Source organism: Labeo rohita, chromosome 13 (genome assembly GCF_022985175.1).
Source record: "Labeo rohita strain BAU-BD-2019 chromosome 13, IGBB_LRoh.1.0, whole genome shotgun sequence".
NCBI classification, from domain to species: domain Eukaryota; kingdom Metazoa; phylum Chordata; class Actinopteri; order Cypriniformes; family Cyprinidae; genus Labeo; species Labeo rohita.
The window spans coordinates 25413977-25435947 of NC_066881.1; the positions used below are offsets into that span (position 1 = coordinate 25413977).

Below are 21971 nucleotides of genomic sequence, written 5' to 3' on the forward strand. Positions count from 1 at the left end.
AGTTTTTAATTTAATTTAGATATTGTCACAAGTGACAAGAATTACGAAACTTCTATGATATCAAAAATGTTTATATCATAAAGACCTTAATTAAAGCAAAAGTTACAATATCGATATATACATATACATTATATATATATATATATATATATATATATATATATATATATATATATATATATATATATACACACACACACACACATACATATACACACACACACAAACACATTAATAAAATTACTGATTTTGGTCATATCTCTAGTATTATATAGTATTATATATAATCTCTAGTATTACCAATGCTGAAAACAGTTGTGCTGCTTAATATTGCATGGCTGTATGGCCAACACTGACTTTTTTATGGAATATTAAATGGAAGATTTTATGGTGCATGCTTATTTTTAATCTTTAAAAATTTTTTTTAATAAATTTCAACAAATACATATTTAAGCAAAATAATGTACAACGTATTTTAATGGCCATGTATCGGCTATCAGCCACACAACATATAATTACCAGCATATGAGTATCGGCTAGAATTTTAACATCCCTAATCAGAGTGTTTTACCTGTAAGGCAATGAAGACGGTGCTGACGTGAATGGCGAAATACAGGACAGCAATTACGACACAAACAATCACATCTGATTGTAGTCTCTCATTCTGCAGCCACAAAGAAAAAAAGACACAGATGCATCATTCAAGACAGAAAAGACCATTTGTCTCTATTTATGTTTGTTTGTATCTATGTTTGTGAAATCTTAGTGCATATTGCTCACCACAGAACTGCGGAGTTTCTCTGGTAAAGGATCCTGAACTTCAGAAAGGGGATCCTCTGGATTTTTCTCTTTCACGTTATGGAAGACCTTTGATTGCACTAATGAACTACACAGACACAGGACAATATTAAAATTTACAATATTCAAACTAACCACTGTGCAGTTAAAAAAAACAAAAGGTCTTTGGATATCAAATCAAGAGCCACTGAAGTCTGACATAGTAAGTACTCAGGGAACTTAAAGCACCTAAAGCAGGAAAACTGCAAGAATTGTTTATCAAAAACACAAACCCACACACTCACATGAGAACAGAGGGGTCGCTGCTTTGGCGGCTGAGATGGTATGAAACGGCAACCAACAGCCCACAAAACACTGAGAAAAGCACAGGAATGTGCTGAGGATCCCACGAGTCCTGAAAACAAACAATATTCAGAGAAATATTTAATGTGATTAACAAAAGACAATCCATACAAATACAACCGAAATCCAGAAAGAATTAAAAAGAAATGTGGAGTGATTCATCACCTTTAGGGCGCCGTAGCAGAACCCATAGAGCATCGCTATGGTGATGATGCTGCGAACAACACTATAGAGAGCCGAGAGCAGACTGGTGCATGCTGGGAGTGAAGACAGACATAACAATGAGTAAAACATCAATCTCATCACAAACACAACACCGTTTTGTACTGAAATGTACACTACCAGTCAAAAGTTAAGATTTTTAATGTTTTCTTAAGTATCTTCTGCTCACCAAGCCTGCATTTATTTGACCCAAAGTACAGCAAAAACTGTAACATTCTGAAATATTTTTACTATTTAAAATAACTCTTTTCTATTTGAATATATTTTGAAATGTTATTTATTCCTGTGATTTTAAAGCTGAATTTTTAGCATTATTACTCCAGTCATATGATCCTTCAGAAATCATTCTAACATTCTGATTTGCTGCTCAAAAACATTTATTATTATTAGTATATTGAAAACAGTTGAGTATAATTTTTTCAGGTTTTTTTGATGAATAGAAAGTTCAGAAGAACAGCATTTATCTGAAATAGAAATATTCTGTAATATTATTAATACCTTTATCATCACTTTTGATCAATTTAAATAATCCTTGCTAAATAAAAGCAATAATTCCTATAATTTCTTTCCCAGGAGAACAATTGTACTAACTTCAAGCTTTTGAATGGTAAAGTGTATATTGTTACACAAGCTTTTTTTATTTCAGATAAATGTTGATCTTTGGATCTTTCTATTCACCAAAAAATCCTGAAAAAAAAGTACTCACCCGTTTTAAATATTGATAATAATAATAAAGTTTAAATAATAATTAAAAAAATGTTTCTTGAACAGCAAATCGGCATATTAGAATGATTTCTGAAGAATCATGTGACACTGAAGACTGAAGTGATGATGCTAAAAAATTTAGCTTTGATCACAGGAATAAATTACATGTTAAAATATATTCAGATAGAAAGCAGTTATTTTAAATAGTAAAATATTTTTTTTTACTTTTGCTGTATTTTGGATCAAATAAATGCAGGCTTGGTGAGCAGAATTTTTTCAAAAAAACATTAAAAATCTTACTGTTCCAAAACTTTTGACTGGTAATGTATGTAAATAAAAAAAAGAAACATTGGTAACTCTTTACAATACGGTTCTTTTTGTTAACAATACTTAACTATATTAATTAACACAAACTAATGATAAAAAAATACTTCTAAAGCATTAACATTATTAATATTAACTTAATTAAAAGGAATAATTTAAGAAAGAATCATAATGCATATACTTATTTTCTCCAGTCCTAATGTAAAAGTGTGCACGTCTTACCGTTTCCTCCAAAGACATGAATGTCAAGTTGCTCAAGCAGGTACATGACGAAAGTGTTAATCTGAGGAAGCAGCCCAATGAAGAAGATGATGGGAAAGCACAAGGTGAAAACTGTAGAGAGAGAGATTAAGAGACATAATGTAAAGCTTGAGTACTTCAGTCTCGTCACATCAGTAGGATTTCCTCTGTACTCAGCTCTGGAAAGTCTTTCCACTTTTATAGGAATGCTGAGGAAAAACCATACAGCATGCAGATTTCATAAAAGAGCAAAACAATAACTGCTGCATATTCAACTGCTGGGAATTTATGTCCTTGTGTGTGTCAGTGCTCACCAATGAGGAGATCCCGTGCCTGAGACAGCAGGACAGAGCTGGTGAGAGCGACTCCATACAGAGACACTGCAGTGGAGCTGCTGTTTACACTCCCATAGTGCAACAGCCAGATCAGCCCACAGCACAGACAGAAATACACAGGCCTGCTGTAAGCGATGATTCGATTATGACCCTAAACAAACACACACAGAAGGGAGAGAAAAACATTGCATCTCTGAACTTAGACCCCCAATCTGTCATTTAACTTAATATGTTCTTTTATGTTCAACGAAAAGTAATGCATTTTCTGTAATTAATCACAATGTATCATGTTGGGTGCTATTAATTACATAACATACACTACCAGTCAAAAGCTTTTGAGCAGTAGGATTTTTATGTTTTTTAAAAAAGTCTCTTTTGCTCACCAAGCCTGCATTTATTTAATCCAAAGTACAGCAAAAAGAGTAACATTTTAAAATATTTTTACTATTTAAAATAACTATATTTTCTATTTGAATATATTTTAAAATGTAATTTATTCCTGTGATTTCAAAGCTGAATTTTTAGCATCATTATTCCATTATTCACATGATCCTTCAGAAATCATTATAATGTTTTGATTTGCTGCTCAAAAACATCTATCATTATTATTATGCTGAAAACGGCTGAGTAGAACTTTTCAGGTTTCTTTGTTGAACAGAAAGTTCAGAAGAACAGCATTTATCTAAAACAGAAATCTTTTGTAACATTATTAATGTCTTTATCATCACTTTTGATCAATTTAAAGCATCCTTGCTAAATAAAACTGTTAATTTCTATAATTAAATTCCCCAAAAATTATACTGACTCCAAGCTTTTGAATGGTATAATGTATAATGTTATATATATATAAATAATATATAAAACTATTATATATAAAGCTTTTTATTTCAGATAAATACTAATATTTGGATTGTTCTATTCATCAAAGAATCCTGAAAAAATGTACTTAATTGTTTTAAATATTGATAATAATATAAAATGTTTCTTGAACAGCAAATAGTATATCAGAATAATTTCTAAAGGATCCTGCGACACTGAAGACTGGAGTAATGATGCTGAAGATTTATCTTTGTCACAGGAATAAATTACATTTTAAAACATTCAAAAAAGCAGTTATTTTAAAATAGTAAAAATAATTCTAAATTTTACTGTTTTTTTTTCTGTACTTTGGATCAAATAAATGCAAAAACCAAAAAAGAACAATTTAAGTGTCAACATTAAATGATGACAGAACTTTCATTTTTAAGTAAACCATCCCTTTAATTACCAAAATTAACACATTTATTTTTCCAGCACTAATTTACATGCTTTTAGCTTACTGTAATTAAGTGTGTTAATGTATTTGAATGTGCGCGTTACTCACGTGTCGGGGTGATGAAGAGTCGGGTTGGACACTCTTGATTGGAGAACAGAAAGACAAAGTTTCATTAAAAATGATAGATTAAATCTGTGTGTATTTGAAAAGTGCACAATTCTCACCTTCAGCAATGAGTACTGGCAACTGGCAATAACGAGGCAGAACTGAAAGACCCAAATGTCAGTAAAGAAGCCATTAACTAGCAGCACAGAACCTAGGAAGGCCACAAGAACCGCCAGAGCCACTGAGAGCACATTCTCCAGAACCTCTCGGTTCCTGACAAACACACACAAACACACGCAGCACCATCAGGATTTGAGCTGGGACACATCAGTAATACACATGAACGTGTGCGTTTGTGTGTACCTGTCGAAGAGGGCAAGTAGTGTGAGTCTGTCAAAGTGCAGCCCGACCCACAGGTACGGTAGCAGCCAGAGGCGATAGTACTGCTTGGTTTTGTGCGGGTGCGTGTGTGAGTGTGTGTGATTATGCGTAGAGTCCTGTGTGCAGTGCGGCGCCTCCTGCAGGTCAGGACTCCCGTCCACATCGTGCTGTTCCAACAGCTCTGGGTCCATGGACAGCAAACGATTCAGACGCATCTGAGGAAAGGAGAACTAGGCCAGGGTGAGCTTACACACAAACACACACTGAGCTCATTGTCTCTACTGTGCTGCTTCTCACACAAGCACTATTGTGTGCAATGCATAATCTCATACTGTATGTCAATATATTTCCCTCACAGCCTGTGGCTGAATTATATCTCAGAGTGTTTGCATAAAGAAAACATTCAGTCAATGTGTGTGTGCATGTGTATTAGGTAGCACTCACCAGGTCATGAGGGTAAAAACGAACTGAGGTAGAACTGGAGAGGTGAGAGTCTGTTTCCCTGCAGAGAGAAAGACTTTGTTAGCTCTGGGATATTCATCAAAGGATTCTGGGTTCTGGTTGTACATGTGCTGTATTATAGTTAACTAAAACAGTAACACTTTACAGTAAGGTGTCATTTGTTAAATGAACACTCCAGTTGTTTTGAAAATAGGCTCAATGTCCAACTCCCCTAGAGTTAAACAGTTGAGTTTTACCATTTTCGAATCCATTCAGCTGATCTCCAGGTCTGGCAGTAGCACTTTAGCATAGCTTAGCATAGATCATTGAATCTGATTAGACCGATAGCATCTCGCTCAAAAATGACCAAAGATTTTCGACATTTTTCCTATTTAAAACTTGACTCTTCTGTAGTTACATTGTGTACTAAGACTGACGGAAAATGAGAAGTTGTGATTTTCTAGGCTGATATGGCTAGGAACTATATTCTCATTTCGGCGTAATAATACATTAGGTACATTAAGTAAGTACATTATCTGTAAATTTTTGCTCTGGAAGTGAACTACTCCTTTAATACTAATTATAATAGTAGCGCAATAACAACACTGGCCTTAACTCACCAGAGGTTGTTGGAGGCTCGCCTGGTTGCGGGTTCAAAGTTCACCAGGGACATGTCACATCCTCCGACCTCATAGAGAGGTGGGGTCAGCTTCCCTGAGTCACACAAACACACAGAGGTCAGGGGTTACATAGCAGACATCACACAGGGTCATATTAGTGTGGCACTTAAGCCTTTTCACCACAGACAGGACACTGACCTCCTAATACCTGCTGGTCTGCACCAAGTTTTCAGAACAAGTTGATAAGTTTTTTTTTTTTTCAAAAATAGTCACTGCTTAAATATTGAAAATGAATAGAAATGATCAATAGAAAGTTCAACAGAACAGCGTTTGTTTGAAATTGAATTCTTTTTTAACATTATAAATGTCTTAAATGTCATATTTGTTTAATGCATCCTTTATATAATGCATCCTTGTTAAATAAAATTATCAATTTCTATTAAAAAAATTAAATGGCAGTGTATGCCCATTATATCATGCAATGGTACAACATTAAATAAAACAACTAGGGCTGTCAAACGATTAATCGCGATTAATCACATCCAAAGTAAAAGTTTGTTTACATATTTTATGTGTGTGCACTGTGTATATTTATTATGCATATATAAATACTCACACATACATGTATATATTAAGGAAAAAATATGTTAGATTTATATATAAAATATATAAATATATAAAATATATATATATTATATATAAAATATTTTTTAATTTAATTTATATATAATCTAATACATATAGTTCTTTTTTTAAACATATACATGTATGTGTGTGTGTATTTATATATACATAAATATATACAGTCCGCACAAAATATAAAATGTAAGCATAAACTTTTATTTTGGATGCGATTAATCTCAATTAATCGTTTGACAGCCCTAAAAACAACTAAGAGTGTTAAAACGTCCTTAAAATTAGAAATATAGCATCTCATTTGGAAGGGGTTAACAGAGAACCGCTGAAAATGTTTAATCACAGCCCAAGATATTCTTAATGTAATATAGTTGCAAGAATAAAATTTCTAGAGCAATTTAAAAAAACATTAACTCTTGACAGCCTGTAACAACATTAACTGTTACGGTTTCCACACTAAATACAGGTGTAAATGGGGTCCAAATATTTAGTGATCAGATGAAATAAAAACCACATTCAGACAAAATCAGAAACGCATGTTAAAATTAATACCAATGCCAAATTAATACATAGAGACAATTAATACATGCGAGTGAGTTCAATGAATATTAATACCAGACCTAAAGAATACTTTACAGATGCATTTTTTACATTTTTGTTTTGACTGTATGAGCCTCATAAGCTCATAAAACCCTACTAAACTGTGATTTGGTTGTCTTTGTCTATTCAAAACGAGATATTTATAGACATATAGACGCACTATTGATCCTGGGAGGAAGTAAGCAAGCATGTTACCCCTGACCGGAAGCAAACCTTAACCGCAGCAGTGGGAGTGCATCAATACCTCTATACCACCAGGGAAGAGTTTGATTGACCAAAGAAAAACCATGTTGCATCTACACGCATGCAAAATCTGATACAAGATCATGTGCAATCGGTGTGATCCCAAATACCCAAATACATGCAGAAAAATCAGTAAACTGATAAAGATTTAGTCTGATGAAATCCTACAGAAGCACACTGACTTAATACTCATACCCGACAATGACATGCAAATGGAATGTGATAAAAAAACAGCACGTAGGCATGACAAGTAGTGTGACAGACAGCATGCAAGTGTGAGACACGCATTATGCAAACATAACAGGCAGGTGTGACCATAACAAGATGATGTGACAGACAGCAGGCAATTTTACGGTGCATACCAAAATCATCCTGCAGGCTGGCCACGCCCACAGTGGACGCCTTATCCGGACAACCCTCCAGCTGCGCACTTCCATTCCTGACCAGCAGGGAGGCGCTAGTGCTCAATACCGTCACCTGAGACGGCGTGCGGGATGGCTGACCTCTGACCTGTGACCCTGAAGCTTGAGATACCTGACTCAGAGCTTCCTGCAGACTGGAGGAGAAGAAATAGGCATGATTCGGAATGAGTAATACACTGTGGATGTGGGACAAAGGGATGGGCATTTAGGTCATGTTGTCAACTTTAGTACTTGACAAAGAAGTTAACTCAGTACTCAGTGAGTACAGTTTCATGATAATGTTGCACCTGTGTTGTTATGTTGTTACCGTTAACGACGACTTAGACTATACATTTTTTTTTAGTGATGGATTCTATTTTAATATAGTTTAAAATATAATTTAATAAGGCATATAAAATAATAAGGCATTACTCCAGTCTCAAGCGTCACATGATTCTTCAGAGATCATTCTAATGTGCTGGTTTACTATTAGAATTATCTATGTTGGCAACAGTTGTCTTGCCAAATATTTTTTGAAACCTGTGATACTTTTTTCAGGATTCTTTGATGAATAAAAAGTTAAAAAGAACAGCATTTATTCAAAATATAAACCTTTCTAACAATGTAAGTCTTCACTATCACTTTTAACATATACTTGCAGAATAAAAGTATTAATTTCTTTCAAAAAAAGAAAGAATAAAAATAAACTGACCCTAATAAATTTTTGAATGGTGGTGTATATTGTCAGAAAAGATTTTTATTTTAAATAAATGCTGTTCTTTTTACTGATAATAAATCAGCATATTAGAATGATTCCTGAAGGATCGTGTGACACTGAATGCTGGAGTAATTATGCTGAAAATTCAGTTTTAATCACAGGAATAAATTAGATTTTAATGTATGTTAAAATAGAAAAATGCTATTTTACATCGTAATAATTTCTCATAATATTACATGGTTTTCTGTATTTTTGATCAAATAAACGCAGCACATTCATGTACATTTTTAAGAAATATTTACAAGTATATGTATTTATTATAATTTTTATCGAATTTATATTATATATGAATAAAAATATTTTGTACATAAACAACATATTTCTCTTTAATATATACATTAATTTGTGTGTCTTTATATATACATAATAATTATACACAGTACACACACATATATTAGGCAAACTCAAACTTTTATTTTGTATGCGATTAATCACGATTAATCGTTTGCCAGCCCTAATATATATTTTGCATTACTGAAATAAATGCGTTTAAGCTAAAGTACTGAATTACTAAAACTAAAGTGAAAAAATAAATAAATTAAATTAAAGCTAAATAGAAACAAATTAAAAAATTACAAAAGCACATAAAATTACTAAACCTAAAATGAGCCAAAAAACGCCATTTTAAAATGCTAGAAATACTATAATAGTATATAAATAATACAAAAACAACACTGATCGCATCATAAGCTTCACATTAATATTCTTTGTCAACTTAAAAATAGTTCGAATTTCAAAATACTAACAAATACTATACTAGTATAACAGTAAAATTAAGATTGTGACTTCCCAAAATTAATGCCAAAATTAGCCTGTTTCTGAGTTTAATTCAGTGAAATGTTTTGGAAGGTGAAAAATAACTGTATATATAAGTACTTGTGCCCATCCATACAGTGTGTGTGTGTGTGTGTGTGTGTGTGTAAAAGATAAGGCAGACAAAAACAGAACAAGATGCTGCAAGGAAGTGCAAGGTCACATTTTACAGAGAAAAACAGACAGATGGTTGTGATAGACAGTGGAATGGTGGTTCTGGAGGTGTTATGAGAGCTGACAGGAAGTGTAAAATGAGAGGGGTGCTGAACGGGAAGAGAAGAGGATGAGTATTCCGATTTCACCGCCAGAAAAAGCAAGAGCAGTTTTGAGGCTTGTGTGTGTGTGTGTGTGTCTGCAAACAGAACATCACCATGTAGAAACAGAGTGAGGGAAAATAGATGGCTTTGTTCACAGTGCACAAAAATCCAATTTGTTTTTTAAATCTGATCTTGCAAGAGACAAAATCAGGCATGTTTATTTATTGTTGATTAATAGTCTGGTTACTCAGGCAACCAACCAACTAGTCCGTTTTGAAAATCTTGTTTTGCACATTCCTAATATCTACATTAGTTGTCATAGTAATGACATAAGCATGAGCAAAACAAGCGGAATAAGAGAGTTGCTGAGTGTTATTTTGGAAAGAGATGACGGAAAATTGGAAAAATGCTGAACTCACTAGTGCAGCATTAGAGGCATCACTGTGTTTACACATTCGTTTTGATGGTGTGTGTAAAACATACACTCGCTTGCATATTCACCATTTAAAGACAGTAAATGCCACAATAATGTTAATATGGTTTGGTGCTTAAGAAATATTTAGAATTACTATCACTGAAAATAGTTGTGCTATTTTTTTTTTTTTTTTTTTTTGTGGAAACCGTCAAGCATTTTTCAGGATTCTTTCATGAATATACAGTAAAAAAAAGTTATATTTTTGATCAACTTAATGCATCGTTGCTTAATAAAAGTATTGAATGAAAGTGTGTAGATTTAGATCTAGTTGTTAAAAAAATAAATTTCCATGTGGTTTTCGTTCTTCGGCCTAAAAACCAACGAAACAAATGACAAAAAATTGGATTTTTGCTGCCTGTCTGAACAAAGCCTGTGAATCATTTCAAAGAACTTGACTGGAGAAACTCAGAGTTAGTAAACTGAAAGCATCATGATACTTCAAGAGAGACAGACGTGCCCTGGGCCTAATGATGAAACAAAGCACTCAAACACTCTTTTCATCTGAAGCCATCTATGATGGCAAGGATGACTGTGTCTGGGGGTTATGGAAAGATTTAGTATGTGAGAGAAGGACGCAGTGATTGTAACTCTCCAGGATACAGTAGCAGAGACTCCAGAAGTGGCATGTGTCAGTGTGTGACTGAGGGTGAAGTTGGAGACCATGTGATGTGGTTCATCAGAACAGGATAAAATAAGTAAAAGCACATGAAAGACTCAAAAAATAGATACTGAGGAAAAAATAAACAGAAGTAAACTGGAGTAAAACGGAAACTACTCATGCAAGAACAAAAAAAGACTTGAATTGCATGGAAAAGACAACGTGCAAGAACAAGAAATGAAAAGAAAGATCAGCTTGGGCTTTTCTGATGATGGCTTTCAGGTCCGTAGAGTAGTAATAAGAGGGTAGCAAGCAAATTAAGGATTAAATTTCATACAATGCCCCAGAGAAATGTGGAAATTACAATTAAAGGTGTGTAAGCAAAAGAAAAAGGAGGAGAAACGTGCTGATGAGAATAATGAAGTGGACATCAGCACAGGTGAGTCAAAGCTGATGTTCTGCAACCGGTCATTTGCTCCCCGGGTGAGTCGTACCTGAGTGGGGATCCGATGAGAGAGGTGGGGGGTGTGGAGTTACTTCCTGCGTTGTGCCGTCTACGCACTGCTTGCCGACGAAACGTACTACGCTCTCGGCGAAACGTGACTGTGTCGTCGTTCCCTGGAGCTGCCGTAAGAAGACAAAGACAGGAGGGCCAGCAAAAATGAGCTTTCAATGAAACAGAAACGAGCAAAGCTGCATGCAAGACCAGCGTGGACAAAAGTATCATTAAACACATCATTAAAAAGAATGCAAAAATTTTTTTTTAAGAATTTACATTTCTACACTTTTTCTAACATTTTCCAAACTGTTAATCATTTTGAAACATTTAAACCAGGCAGGGTTAACCTTACAGGTAGTACTCAACACTAGGGATGTAACGCTATCAGTATCGTGATACTGTGATAGCAAAACTGTCTTGATATTATTGTGGTCGCATGACGATATGAAACGACAGGTCTTCCGGTAAAAAGTCTAGTTTTTAAAATATATTGAACTTCTTTAAAGTTGTGTTTTGGGCCATTATGCTTTGGCACAGTATCTGTCAAACGAACTAAAACCGAAAGCGCAATATGGCTTAATCCCTTCATCAAGTCTGTTTTCACTGTGTGTTTCAAAGCGAAGCACACACATTGTTGAGATGATCAGCTCGTGATCCAGTGTTTTCCATGCCTTGGAACATCTCCATTTACAGTGAATGAATGCAGTGAACTCATTTATGTGCTGTGTTTTTAGCGTGCGTTTAGCGTGTGTTTAGGAACGAAACGGCCACCTGTTTTGCTTTATTTTCGTGGCAGATGATTACAGCAATTCACTAGATTTGTAGTGAGAGGTATTTTTGTAAGCCTGTTTTTACTAAAGCTGGAGTTTTCCTTTAGAATTAAAGCTCCGCTACAGTTTCCGTCATAACAAAAGCTTAAAGGAGTTCACTTCCAAAACAAAGATTCACATATAATGTACTCACCCCCTTGTCATCCAAGATGTTCATGTCTTTCTTCTTCAGTCATAAAGAAATTATGTTTTTTGAGGAAAACATTTCAGCATACATTTCGCCATATAATTGACTGCTATGGTGCCCCGATTTTGAACTTCCAAAATGCCGTTTAAATGCGGCTTCAAATGATCCAAAATGCGGTTGTAAATCATTTCAGCCGAGGAAGAAGGGTCTTATCTAGTGAAACGATTGGTTATTTTCATTAAAAAAATACAATTTAAATACTTTTTAATCTCAAACGCTCGTCTTGCCTTTTTCTCCCTAAACTCTGTGTATTCTGACTCAAGACAGTTAGGGTATGTCGAAAAACTCAGACCATATTTTCTCCCTCAACTTCCAAAACCTTTTTAAAATCATCCTACATCACTGCTGAAGTACCAACCCAGTCTTTGCAAAGTGAACATGCAAAGAAGATCAAACACCCTTAACAAAAAAAGGTAAAACAGCGATATAGGATGATTTCGAAGTTGAGGGAGAACACGAGATGGGAGTTTTTCGACATACTCTAACTGTCATGAACAGGAACAAAAACAGTCCAGGCAGAGAAAGACAAGACGAGCGTTTGACAACAAAAAGTATACAAATTGTATTATTTTTATGAAAATAACCGATCGTTACGCTAGATAAGACCCTTCTGCATTTGGGATCGTTTGAAGCCGCATTTAAACTGCATTTTGGAAGTTCAAAATCAGGGCACCATATCAGTCCATTATATGGAGAAAAGTGCTGAAATGTTTTCCTCAAAAAACATAATTTCTTTACGACTGAAGAAAGAAAGACATGAACATTGTGGATGACAAGGGGGTGAGTAAATTTGTAAACTGTTGTTCTGGAAGTGCAGTATGAATTGCTGACAGTTTAAATTGGTAATGTTACTGCAGTCCAAATTTAAAATATCTCCTTTAAGTGTAGAAATTGGGGGAAAAAAAATATTGTAATTTCCCTAGAGTAAAGCATAAACAATATACCTATGGATTATTCATTTTCATTTATTTTGCAGTGCAACTGTTTTACAATATATGGCTATTATTGTTGTTGTTATCATTATTATTACTATTATTATTATTATTATTATTATTATTTTCAAATATGTTTGGCTTTCTAAAACACCAGTGTTAACGTAATTTAAAACGAGACAGTATATCACAACTAAAAAGAGGGTTGAGTCCCCTTTAAATTTCAGGTACAAGACTTTTGTCTGACTTAAGTTTTCTTAGTTAAGAACATGGGTTGGAGTTCTTAATTTTGAACTCTCAAAGTGCATTAGATAGCATAATCACTAATCCCTAAACCTAACCCTAACTTTAAAATGTACAACATTTTTTACCAATTCTTCTTTTTTTAAATATTGAATAAATATCGCATCGTGGACTTCATATCACAACATTATTGTATCGTGAGATTTTGATATTGTTACATCCATAATCAGCACTGATTAGTGTAAGACTTTCGAAATCATTTATTACTTTAAGATAATAAAAATGTTATTTTAAACTGCAGACTTTAGAACCTCTTTTTACTTACAGCTTTAATTACATAATTTATTTCAGACTCACATCATAACATCAGTCGAGTGTTTAAAATGACTTCCCTTTGTGATCTGATGTGGCTTCTTAACATAAGAATCAGTATTTTATAGTATTCTATAGTGTAATAAATGCTACGTCAATTACCATTACACTATAAATAGACTTTATTTTTATACTGCCGTGTGTTTATTATCTTCATGTTCAGTCAGTTACAGTGTTTCTATCTTCTTTTTATTGAGCTACAGCAATAGCTGGATGCCTTTGTCCATATTAATGAGTTCTTGGGACATTCTATTACTTATGTGAGTTTCCGCACGAGGGCGCCCTCCGGCTTCCAGTATGAATGAAACATACATTACATAACTGTTCTCATTAAAATACATATATATTTATTTTTTTAAACATATGTACACATGTATTAAAATTTTAGTTATAATATCTTAATAATTATATATCCTTGCCAAAGTTTTGTCGAACATGGCGCAGTCAAAGACAATAATTTAAAGAAACACGCATAGGAACTTGCATACAACATATTGTGTTTTTTAAAAAAAAGGTCAAATTCAAGGTGTTTCCAATTAAACTACCAGTGATGAATGCATAATATAAACTAAATCTGCTTTGTCATCTTCCTACGTCCAGATGGTTAATCGCATTGCCTTTGCTAGCAGTTTTAAACATGGACTTTAACTGCAGCACTCCCACTGCGGATGAACTTTAGCCTTATCTGATGACTTATCACTGGAAGTAAAACTTTATTACTACAATAAAACAGTCTAAACAATCCAAAAGGACCAAAAGGGCTGTAACCCAAAACAGAATGGTTTACTCCAGAACAATGCTTTTGCTATATTCAGACCAGTCAATCTGTGAGTAATAATCCTTAAAAGAAGACGCCAAAATCATGACAAAAACAATTAGACAATGCTCTCCCAAACATGAACCAGTTACTGGTGCTGTGGAATAAACATCACATCAGAAATACACAGAGCTAAAAGATTCCATGTTTAAATCTAAAATTAAGATCCGTTTCAAAACATCTGGCCACAAGTGTTTAGCAATGGATAAAGTGTTAAATAGGAGCCAAAACGTTTTATCGTTACTGAATCCACATGCACACTGCAATACACTTACAAGCAATACAAACAAATGTTGCACGAGGACTGCATGATCACTGTGGACCACAGGAAAGACCAAACCCTGCAGATCTCCTATATATAGACTCAACAGGCTGTCAGAGTAAGACTTCAGTAATTCTGCAGGGGTTTGTGGGTCACAGCTGCACTGGCAAAACACACTACATGTACATCTACTAGCTTCTGGGCAAAGCTTGTTTATCTGATCGGCTACATTCTGCTGAAAAACATCCATCTGAGCACTGACCTGCTGCAGACCTCAGATGTCTAGCACTTCAGACTGATCTCAGAATGAGATCACTACTTACAAGCATAGTTCACCCAGAAATGAAAATTCTGTAATCATGTACTCATCCTCATGCAGTTCTAACCTCTATGATTTTCTTTCTTTTCATATTGGGCAGAATGTTGCATACATTGAAAGAGAATAGTGACAAATATCTTTGTGTGAGGAACAGACAAAATTGTGAATGTGCGCATATTCAGTTTTGGTTCACCTATAGGCGTTGGGTAAAAAATATCAATTTCCCTATTTTAATCGATTTGCATTTTTACAAAACGATATTAATTCTTAAATCCCAAAAATTGATTAGTCTAGCCTGTTTTCAGTTAATGAACGAAACATTGTAGCGCACCTCCCATCCAATGCAATTAGCTTTGTGTTAGCTTTGTGTTTGCTAGTTTTGATATGAAAAACTAAAGTCTCATTTAAAATGATGTCCATTTTATTACAATATTCAAAGAACAACTACCGCTTTGGCAATGTTTAATGTAGAGTGATAGATTGCTGTAGCACCTCAGCTCAAGAAAAGTGGCAGCGCAAAGTGCTTGTAAACTGATCATCTCCTCTGCTTTAATACATCATGAAATAAACATGAATGAGCATCCGAAGGCATGTTAAAAAGAACAATTTATCGAAAATCCATATCCTGCCTCATGTAATCGCTCATTTAGTGTTTTCACAGCTTGTAAACAATGTCACATAACTTTAAATTTACCTCAAAAAATAAAAAAAAATTAGCTGACCATAAACTAGTTAACTAAGTTAGAAAAATTAACTCTAGAGAGGAGCATTTTGCTAAATATATACACACACCATATAACATATCAATTATGCTTTTTTCAAGTGAAATGTTTATATTTCAAAAAACAAACTGGAGTAGAAGTATAATTATGTAATTTAAAGTCAAAGATAACTTGTAGTTTAGTATTGTAATTTTAACCTTCAATGTTAATGTAGTACCAACTAACCCTCACAGCATTAGCTGAGAGATGTTTTTCCTTGAGAAAATTTTTCCATGTACTGTACCTGATATACACTCCAAAATTACCTGATATATAATCCAAATTACAGCAAAAGCAGTAATATTGTGAAATGTTTTTTACTGTTTATAATAACTCTTTTCTGTTGGCGGCAATAGCCTTTTGGTTAGTGTGCCGACATACAGGGCATCTGCCGACGGCAGCACAAACTGCATACACCGGTTACGCTGTTTCCGTTGAAATCAAAGCGTACATATACAAAGAAAATATCCGTGTAGTGCGGCTGACACAGAGCGGATACTCTCCACAATGGTGCTACGCTGTTGCGGAGGACACGAATTGTTGAATATAATCTTTTTTTTTTTCTTTGCGTACAAAAAGTATTCTCGTCACTTCATAAAATTCAGAAATTCAATTCTTGCCAGTGGTATTTACCTGGCAGTCAATGGGACAGTCAAAAACCTCCCGGTTTTCATCCAAAACATCTTAAATTGTGTTCCAAAGATGAACAAAGCTTTTACGGGTTTGGAACGACAAGTGATTAATGGCAAAATTTCATTTTGGGGTGGAGTAACCCTTTAATGTTTTTTAAGAAGCAAACGAGAATATTAGAATGATTTTTAAAATTAGAGGAATAAATCACATTTTAAAATATATTCAAATAGAAAGCAGTTATGTTAAATAGTACAAATATTTCAGAATGTTACTGTTTTTGCTGTACATTGGATCAAATAAATGTGGGTTTGCTGAGCAGAAGAGACTTAAAAAAAAAAAAAAACATTTAAAATCCTTTTGATTGGTAAAAAAAAACTTTTGATTGGTAGCATATATCCAAAATAATCAATATTGAACTGAATCAAATCGAAAGCTTGTAAAGCATAACTGACTCTAATCGTGAATTTTTGTGTCAAAACCCAGCCTTACCACAATCAGTTACAAATCAAGATGTACTACTGACTCTCTGCATTACTGGTGTCAAACCTGCCAGGCTAAGTCTTGTCATGCCATATTTTAATATATGCAAACAAGAATGAGATCAGAAAAGGAATAAAGACCTAGCGGCATAAAATGGAAATTATCCATGAAATAGGTTTTATGTCATAACTCAGTCTTCCATTAAAACATCTCTGGACTTCCCGAATCATTCAGTCCACTTAAACCTCACTTCTTATTACAACCCAGCTGCAAGCTTGCATTCAGATCTGCCGCCATCAAATCAACAATCAATGGATTGAACCAAGTCCCCAGCCTACAATTTTTTCTTTTTCACTAATCCATTTTCCTCAGATGTATGTCATAACATGAAAGAAATTACCTGTATTTAAGTCTTTTCCTGACACAAACATATCATATAGCTTGGGTATTTTATGTTTTTATAATTTTTGGACCTTGGACAGCAGCAGGTCACCATTCTCTTCCAGTGTATGCAAAACAGCAGGTGAACTTTCTGACAACAGAGCTTTATGACAGAACTTTAATTTCTAGGTGAACTACTTCTTTAATCATCTCACAGCCCTTAGTGAATAAGTGCATGCACAAACTTGCATCACTGTGTGCTCACCTCGAGTTCCTGTTGGTGCTTCTTGTGTATGACTAAGGGAAATAGGGCAGGGCAGACTGTTTCTGGACCGGGTCACTGACTCAAGCTGGGAGGCCCTTCCCAGCAGGGATGCCGCGTCCAACACCTCCCCCTCTTTTGCCTCCAGGTCCGACTTGGAGGTGGTAAGGGGTCTGGAACTTGCTGGTGCCCCCAAATGGTGGGGGTCATTAAGGCAAGCAGTAGTGCTGCTGTCCAGGCTCAAGACCCGGGCATGAGTTTTGGCGCTGCCTGTACTCGGAGTGCGTCGCGAAGCTTTGCGTTTACCCTTCTCTTTGTCTTTATCCCGTTCCTTATCCTTGTCCTTCTGACTGTGGGTTTGCGCACTGTTCATTTTGGCCCTTAGTGAGGGGCCACGGCGATTCTCGGGAGAGGGGCAGGAGTGTGGTGTGCTGGATGAGGAGTCTGTGCTGAGCTGGTGGGTAGAGTGTAGGCTGGAGGCACAGCTAAGTTCGCTCTGATCACTAGAGTCTTCCTCTCCTTTCATGAACACTGCAGAGCGAGGCTTTGCCATGCCACGTCCGCAAATGTACTCCCGGTGTCTGCTGGCGTCAAAACTGCTTGCACGCTGCTTACCGTTACGTCGCCGGCCACTGCGACTGGCGGCAGATGAGGAGGCAGCCCGGTGAACAAGATTGGCTGTTTTGGGACGCACTTTGTCTGGGTCTGCCTCCTGGTGCTGGTGGGCGAGACCAGTAGAGACGTCTATGTTAGTCCTTGATGCCGCCTCCACAGTTCCCTCTCCCTGTTGGCCCTCTGAGTTTGCAGGTTTGGGAGCATCACCCATCGGCAATTTGGTAGCAAGTTCGTTGGCATGGGGGTTTTTATTAGCCTCCCCCGAGGCCACATTAGAGTTACGCGGGTCAACATGTCCCGCATTTACCTTCTCGTCCCCGGACAGCGACAGCAGGCTCTCTACATGCGTGGAGCTGGTCTGCTCGCTGTGCAGGCTACTCAGAGTACTGTTGGTATCCCGGTCTGTCCCACTGCAGTAGCTCTCAGTGGAGCCACTACTGCGTGTGCTCAAACTCCGCAAACTTTCAGCACTTTGTCCTCCTTTTCTTCCCCGACCCCCTTGTACACCCTCTGATTTGTACAACCCAGATCCCCCTTCCCCAGCACACTCTCCTTCCCCTGTCTCTCGGGAGACAGATCGTGATATCCTGCGACGTTCCTTTGGATGATATCTGTGACATTCCGTTCCTGAAGTGCTGGGCGTTCCAGAGTCTGGCTGCTCGGAGCTCTCTGTCGCCCTCTGTGACCTGGAGGCTTCCATTTCGCAGACAGGATCCAGTCCTCCCCGACGGGGTGGAGGGTACAAGCTGAACTCGGGCAGAGAAGGATCTGGGAAAGCAGATCCCGCAGAACTTGAGGTGCGAGGCAATCCGCGAGGCCGTGATGACTCTTTACGGAAAGACTGTGAGTGGGTGGAAAGATGGGCAGTAATTTCTGTATCACAAGAGGACAGGGACTGACTAAAAGGATGAGGGGTGGAGCCATAAAGGTCCTGAGCCAATGAGGTTGATGGCTGCATGGAGGCAAAAGAGTCATTGGAGACGAGGCAGAACATCTTTGGGTCTGACATTAAATCTATAAGGAAAGAGAAACATCAAAAAAAGTGTATGAAAATTATGCAGACTTATAGTCAAGATTTGTGCATCACAAGCTGTGTTTCCATTAGCCTTTAATTTGCGCAAATTAAAAATGTGAATTGAAAATTGCAATTTTGCAAGAACTCTTAAAGTTTTTTTTGCACAAATCGCAAGAAGCACTGACAATCGGTCTTACCAAATGATTTATTGGTGTGAAAATGTAATGACTTGCTCTTCCTGTAACTTTCCTTTTTTTGCTTAAGTCAAATACGATGCATTAACACTGGTGCGGAGAAAGAGGATGACAGTGGACACTTTTAATTCATTCCTATGGGAGTCAAGCAACCTGCTTGTCCGATTGATCGTGGGAGGCAATGTGCTCAGGGTGTGTTAGCGATTAGATCATGTCAGTAGTGTGGCTCATTCTTGAAGCAAAGTTTTGCCTGAATTATGATTAGATTCACTGTTTTGGATTGCTGCATTTAATCTGAGAATGCATGTACAGAATGATGCGTTTGCTGTGTGATAGAGTAGACAGTAATAGAACGTGCAGTGGCAGAAGCGGCAGCCTCCCCTGGGTCCTAATGCCCGTTTTGTAAAGAGTTTTAATTCCTATTAAATTATTAAATAAAGCAGTAATTGATGTCATAAAATCATAAGCATGTTTTGATTTAAAGGTCAGAAGCTATACCTTACATAAATACATTTAAAAAAAATAATATTAATAAAAACTTTTTTTTTTTTTTTTAAATGAAAATCGCAAACATACACTTGTAAATTAAATAATTTTTTTATATACTGACTTCATTAATGTGTAATATGTTACAAATTATGCGCTCTAAAAGATTTTCAGAATTTGTACAAATTTTTGCTTTAGACCATCTACAAATGTTAAATCTTCAAATAAAATGTTTTAGGTTAACCCAAAACATTTTATATGATTGATATATAGTTTATTTATAGCTATTTTCAAAGCTTCAATGTACTGTCATTATTAAATAACTTAATTATTGTTTATTTAATCCTAACAAATAAGTTCTTGTTAAAAACTATCAAAAATTAAAAATAATTTGCTTATAATTTCTGTACAGGACAGACTTGGTGTGTTTTTTTTTTGCCAAGAAAAAGGAAATATATCGGTATCGTCTATTGTGTTGAAAAATATTGTCATATGGGATATCAGCAAAAATCCAAAATCATGCATCCCTATGCTTTCCAGTTGTTACATATATGTTAAATATTGCAGTTTGGAATTTCATTGTGAATGAAGACTTGCTGGGTTAACAAAAGTTATTAAACTGACACTGTTTCTTTTCTTTGGCCATTCGGAAGCAAAACTTGCATCTTTCCAAATGCAACTGTGCATAATGATTATATTAGCTGTATACTAAGTTTTGCCACTGCAATATTCACTCATTGTTAGGCAGTGCACACCGTATGATAAAGCTAATCAATAGTCATATAGCAACTTTTCAATCATTGGATCAATGATGATCCAGCATTGCAGTCCAGAATTTAAAAACAAGCCCACTGAGCTCCATTTAGTAGTTTTTGAATTCAAAAACATGTTTATGTGCTTAAAGAAACCAGGTTCAAGTCAAAATGTAGTTATGTACATCCCTAATAAACACACACAGTTTCCTGAGCCCTAATGCAGTGTTAGATTGATTTTGTGGGTTAGAAAGTCTGAGCCCAGTGTGCAGTGCAGTGCAGTGCTGACGTTACCTTCACAAAACGCTTTTATACTGATCACAAACTTTTGGTTTGGACAGATACAGACATCCATTTTCATATCAGAAAGAACTTTCAGCTCTATATTACAAGTTTTCAACTTCTATTAAACACTTTACAGTTGAATAAAACTGCAGTCAGTAAGAATACAAGCCTCAGAGACCAATTCTCACTTCTGCTGAGAACACAAAGACGTTTTATTGCATGTGTGACTCTGAGAAACTTTTCCGAACAACCAAAGCACCTTGTGGGCCAGTTAAAAAAAAAAAAAAAAAAAAAAAAAAAAAAAAAAAAAAAAAAAAAAAAACATAAACTGCACATTTTCATTGTCATTAGAATGTAAATTACAGATTTTTCATTTTTGGGCGGACTTTAGAGTTTCTAGAGACTAATTTGCATTGAATTATACTATAGCTGATGTTAATTAAAATTCACACCTTGGTCCTGACTGCAACTCTGAGCCAAACTCAAACTGATGTCATCAGGAGCCTTTCCAACACCTGTCCCTGCAAACAAACAGAGAAGGTCAAGTTTTATAACTTATTCATTAACCTAACACATCCACCCTCACTCTTGCTCTCGCTCTCTCCCACTCACCTTTGCAACTTTTTTCAAACACATCCCTGACCTGGCCTGTGCCCGCAGTACTGCAGGTCTTCTGACATATCGCTGCTGTCTGCAGAAAAACTCCTCTCTTTGATCCTAAACACTTCTATTTATAGCTACAGTAAACCTGGTTCACAACTCGGTGTCCTCTGAATTTTTAACAAGTCAAAAAAAGTCATACAACTTCTAGTGAACACTAGAGAACATGCTGTAATATTCCTGCTGCTGCTGTAATTTGACTCATTTTGGGGTTGCTATAATATATATACATCTATATAAATATTAAGAAAAAAAAACTAATTTCTCACGTTTGGTTGTGACTGGGACTCCATGGGATGTTATCTGTAAGGAGAGGGAGATAGATAAGATCAATGAAACAAGCTCTGATGAGTCATTTACATGAGATCATGACGTTTATAACTTCCCATTACTGTTTCTAATTTAGCATACTTGCAC

The 21971-nt window shown here is 35.7% G+C and overlaps 2 protein-coding genes across 4 annotated transcripts in view; one reads left to right on the forward strand and one right to left on the reverse strand.

Moving 5' to 3' along the window:
• gmfb (glia maturation factor, beta) overlaps positions 1-21971 on the forward strand; it is a 373066-nt gene that overhangs the window by 62073 nt on the left and 289022 nt on the right. The window lies entirely within an intron of this gene.
• The window catches only part of pcnx1 (pecanex 1), a 43742-nt gene that overhangs the window by 15542 nt on the left and 6229 nt on the right, over positions 1-21971 (reverse strand). The window contains exons 4-19 of one of the 3 annotated variants that reach the window (XM_051126919.1): positions 21824-21857; positions 21347-21409; positions 17551-19176; positions 11064-11193; positions 7610-7803; positions 5769-5862; positions 5152-5209; positions 4690-4937; positions 4446-4599; positions 4330-4362; positions 2946-3117; positions 2614-2724; positions 1306-1397; positions 1083-1192; positions 781-886; positions 572-664 (exon numbers count right to left, since the gene is read on the reverse strand). In XM_051126919.1, the coding sequence (XP_050982876.1) occupies positions 572-664; positions 781-886; positions 1083-1192; positions 1306-1397; positions 2614-2724; positions 2946-3117; positions 4330-4362; positions 4446-4599; positions 4690-4937; positions 5152-5209; positions 5769-5862; positions 7610-7803; positions 11064-11193; positions 17551-19176; positions 21347-21409; positions 21824-21857 (3318 nt within the window). Of the gene's footprint in view, positions 1-571; positions 665-780; positions 887-1082; positions 1193-1305; positions 1398-2613; positions 2725-2945; positions 3118-4329; positions 4363-4445; positions 4600-4689; positions 4938-5151; positions 5210-5768; positions 5863-7609; positions 7804-11063; positions 11194-17550; positions 19177-21346; positions 21416-21823; positions 21858-21971 lie in introns of all 3 variants that reach the window. The other 2 variants (XM_051126920.1, XM_051126918.1) reach the window with 2 other exon arrangements.